This window comes from Mastomys coucha, unplaced genomic scaffold (assembly GCF_008632895.1).
Source record: "Mastomys coucha isolate ucsf_1 unplaced genomic scaffold, UCSF_Mcou_1 pScaffold12, whole genome shotgun sequence".
Taxonomy (NCBI): Eukaryota; Metazoa; Chordata; class Mammalia; order Rodentia; family Muridae; genus Mastomys; species Mastomys coucha.
Genome location: NW_022196894.1, coordinates 86,023,647 through 86,027,468, shown reverse-complemented (window position 1 = coordinate 86,027,468; position 3,822 = coordinate 86,023,647). Strand labels below are relative to the sequence as shown.

The window sequence follows — 3,822 nt, the reverse complement described above, 5'->3', positions numbered from 1 at the left end:
AAGAAACTACAATATTGACAAGCTGGATTTGTTTGATGGTACTTGAGGTAGAAACTCTTTAAGAAGGAGACTTCATGGAAGCTTTGGTTGCTTAGCAACCACTGACCCATGGGGACCAGTTCATTTTTAGTCTGGAATAATAGGTCATCAAATGCCACTGGGATTACTGTGAGCCTCACATATGGAATTATCCAAACACATAAGCTGAAAAGTTGTCATCAGCATCTGGCCTAGAACAGGAATGTGTGTAACATATATTTGGGGGGAAAATGATCCATTTAATGCATGGGCCTTCTCTTTTTCAAGTGACAGCATAGAGACAGCAAAGCTAACCACCTTACACGAAAGTGCGACCCAATCTTGCAGTGTTTTTCAGAACTCAAGAGTAGAAAAATATAGTCCCTTGCTTTATTGAAACCTTGTGAACCTTTTAATAACCATGCTGTAGAATCCTGTGGAGGCACTAACTCTTGTTAATCACTGATTGGCATATGAGAGTTTGCCTATTAACACTAAAATCACTATTCACGAAAGCTATGGTCTACAGAAGTTGGCAGGTGGGTGATGGTCAGAGTAGTGATTACAGGTACTTTGAAGACTCAAATCAAACTTATTTTTGTATGAGCCTGAACACAGCAGCAGCTATAGCTAAACAATGCAGTAATGAGATGGTATGTGTTATTGTGTCAGACCAAGAGAAGGAAAAGAGTCTGGAGAGGTGTGTTGTAATCACCAGGGAAGATATAAAGAGTCCTTCAGCTGCAGCCATGCCACACCTACGTAGGTGCCTCTTGCTTGCACTCGCGGGCTCAATGTCTCTTCAGGGCTATCCTAGGCTTTGCAGTGCTACATCCCATAGAAATCACTGCTACATCCCCGTGACGCCTTCCATTGCTGTCTGCTCAGATGATGTAAACCCTACCTTTGGACATTACTTACCCAGCAGCTATCAAGGCAATCTCTGGCTTCTGGACCATTGCCAAGACTCCTATTGTGAAGCACCTTGCTGCGACTCTCCCAGCTGTGTGCTCAAGACTTGCACTCCAAGTTGTGACCCCACGGACTCCTGTGTGCCTTGCAGCTCCCCATCGGCAAATCAAGTTGTTAGTGACTGCGAAACTACCAACATCAGATCCAGACCCAGCTGCAGTCCCTGTACTGCGACCAAACGGTATGTATCCAACTGTACCACGGCTACTCGATTTGCATCTAAGGCCTGTCAGACTCTTCAAAATGGCTCCCGCTGCATAGGACAATTTAATTCCTTCCCCAAGAATCTTCAGGCCCCAAACCACTATGTTCTGGGCAACAATGACTATAGAAACTATAGAAATTTTGGATTCATCACCAATGGCTTCTCTCCATCCTGCTACACTATCAGCAGCTACCATCCCCGCAGTTACCTAATGAGATATTTTCAATACCCAAATTATGTGCCTTCAAGCTTCCCATCACGGAGCTACTTATGTAAAAATTTTCAGTCTCTGAGCTGTATACCTAGTACATTCCCACCTCTGAGATACTTATGCAGCAGTAATAGACCTCTGCATTGCTACTGATTAATTTATAGCTCCTAAAAGAGCTCCAAAGAGTCTGATGGAGGACAGCATCTCTTACTCAGTTCTGGGGTCTCTATTATTCTGCCAAATCGGTCTATTCATCTCAGAAGATTGTCATACTAGCCTCAAGTGTAACTGTAGAGCCAATTAACCACTTAGTAGTTTATTCTTCTGTTAGTCTGATTAGGGTAGTGTTAGATCTAGAACGGATTAGAATGGACTCATATGAAGAGATTCCACGTGAAGGAAAATCATCATCTTCCTAACTCTGGTGTTACTTGCCTTGTGATCCTCTGCCTGGGTGGATGCGTGATTTCAGCATAGGTTTTTCAGATTGTTCTGCTTTTCATCGATAGTTTTGTTAACTGCCTAATGAGCATCTTGCCTTCAATGGGAAAAATAAAATTACCTTAAACATACTAAATGAAGCTATTTCTTCCTTTCCCTTCTGACTGATTATAAGAAGGAGTGCACATCAACATCAACCAGAGGTACTAAACAGAAGAAAACCTCAGCAATTGTCTCTTTCAAAGAAGACAGAAAGCACAGGGGTGAATGTCAGTTGACTCTTAGCCTTAACCCTTGGGAGAAATCCTCAGGACTGAGTGAAGCACAGAAAGTAATTTAGAAAAGAAAGACAAATGCTGTTGTAGATTCTCCGTGACTCCTAGAATTCATCTAGATTCCTCTGTCATTCTGCTCTGTTGAATTGTGTCATTCTTATTCCAGAAAATATCTCAATTCTTGACTAATAAACAACATTCTATCTGGAAATCTTGGCTTCCCTTATGCTTCATGACATGTTCACTGATATTTTGTCTATATTGAGCACAATAGTGTGCATACCACTGTCAAGGTAGACTTTGGCTTATAATCTAAAAAAAAATTGTAAAGAAGGTTAAATATAAAATCCAGTGATTTTGTTTTTGTTTTGTTTGTAGCACCTTCAATTTATTCATCTTGCAATGTACCTAATTGATTTTCTAATAAATAAATTAGGTAAGAATGCATTTCAACCAATTTAATAACAAGTATATATTTCTATGTATAATATATGTGACAATAAAATATAGGTACTACTTGAGAAGATCAATAATTAAATGTGGAATCTCTTGAGAAGTAATTTTAGGCCTATACATTTCTCATGTAGAAAATGAAAATGAAACCTTCAACCCTGGTGTTAAAAAACTAGGATATCAATATATGTAAAGAACTCAAGAAGTTATACTCCAGAGAACCAAATAACCATATTAAAAAATGGGGTACAGAGCTGAACAAAGAATTCTCAACTGAGGAATAGCTAATGGTTGAGAAGCACTTAAAGAAATGTAGGGGAACCTGGGAAAGGAGATATTGTATGACATGTAAATAAAGAAAACATCTAATAAAAAAGAAATGTTCAATTATCAGGTAAATGCAAATCTAAACAACCCTGAGATTCCACCTCACACCAGTCAGAATGGCTAAGATCAAAAACTCAGGTGACAGTAGATGCTGGGGAGAATGTGGAGAAAGAGGAACACTCCTTCATTGCTGGTGGGATTGCAAGCTCGTACAACCACTCTGGAAATCAGTTTGGCAATTCCTCAGGAAATTGAACATAGTATTACCTGAGGACCCAGCTATACAACTCCTAGGCATATACCCAGAAGATGCTCCAACATGTAATAAGGACACATGCTGCACTATGTTCATAGTAGCCTTACTTATAATAGCCAAAAGCTGGAAACAACCCAGAGATCCCTCAACAGAGGAATGGATACAGAAAATGTGGTACATTTACACAATGGAGTACTACTCAGCTATTAAAAGCAATGAATTTATGAAATTCTTAGGGAAATGGATAGATCTGGAAAATATCATCTTGAGTGAGTTAACCCAATCACAAAATAACACACATAATATGCACTCTCTGATAAGTGGATATTAGCCCAGAAGCTCAGAATACACAAGATACAATCCACAAACCACAAGAACCTCAAGAAGAAAGAAGACCAAAGAGTGGATACTTCGATCCTTCTTAGAAGGGGGAACAAAATACCCATGGAAGGAGTTGCAGAGACAAAGTATGGAGCAGAGACTGAAGAAAGGACAATCCAGAGACTGCCTGACCTGGGAATCCTTCCCATATTCAATCACCAAACCCAGATACTATTGTGGATGCCAGCAGGTCCTGGCTGACAGGAGCCTGATACAGCTGTCTCCTGAGAGGTTCTGACAGTGCCTGACTAATACAGAAGTAGAGGCTCACAGCCATCCATTG

The 3,822-nt window shown here is 40.1% G+C and overlaps 1 protein-coding gene across 1 annotated transcript; it reads left to right on the top strand.

Moving 5' to 3' along the window:
• The first annotated feature begins 775 nt into the window (after nucleotides 1–775).
• Nucleotides 776–2,323, top strand: LOC116086545 (keratin-associated protein 24-1). Its single transcript, XM_031364750.1, has one exon. It carries the CDS (start codon nucleotides 813–815, stop codon nucleotides 1,557–1,559), a length of 747 nt encoding a protein of 248 aa, XP_031220610.1. The 5' UTR covers nucleotides 776–812; the 3' UTR covers nucleotides 1,560–2,323.
• The last annotated feature ends 1,499 nt before the right edge of the window (nucleotides 2,324–3,822 follow it).

Bases quoted from the DNA above. Each gene is read 5' to 3' on its own strand.
- LOC116086545 (XM_031364750.1), top strand. From the start codon at position 813: ATGTCTCTTCAGGGCTATCCTAGGCTTTGCAGTGCTACATCCCATAGA.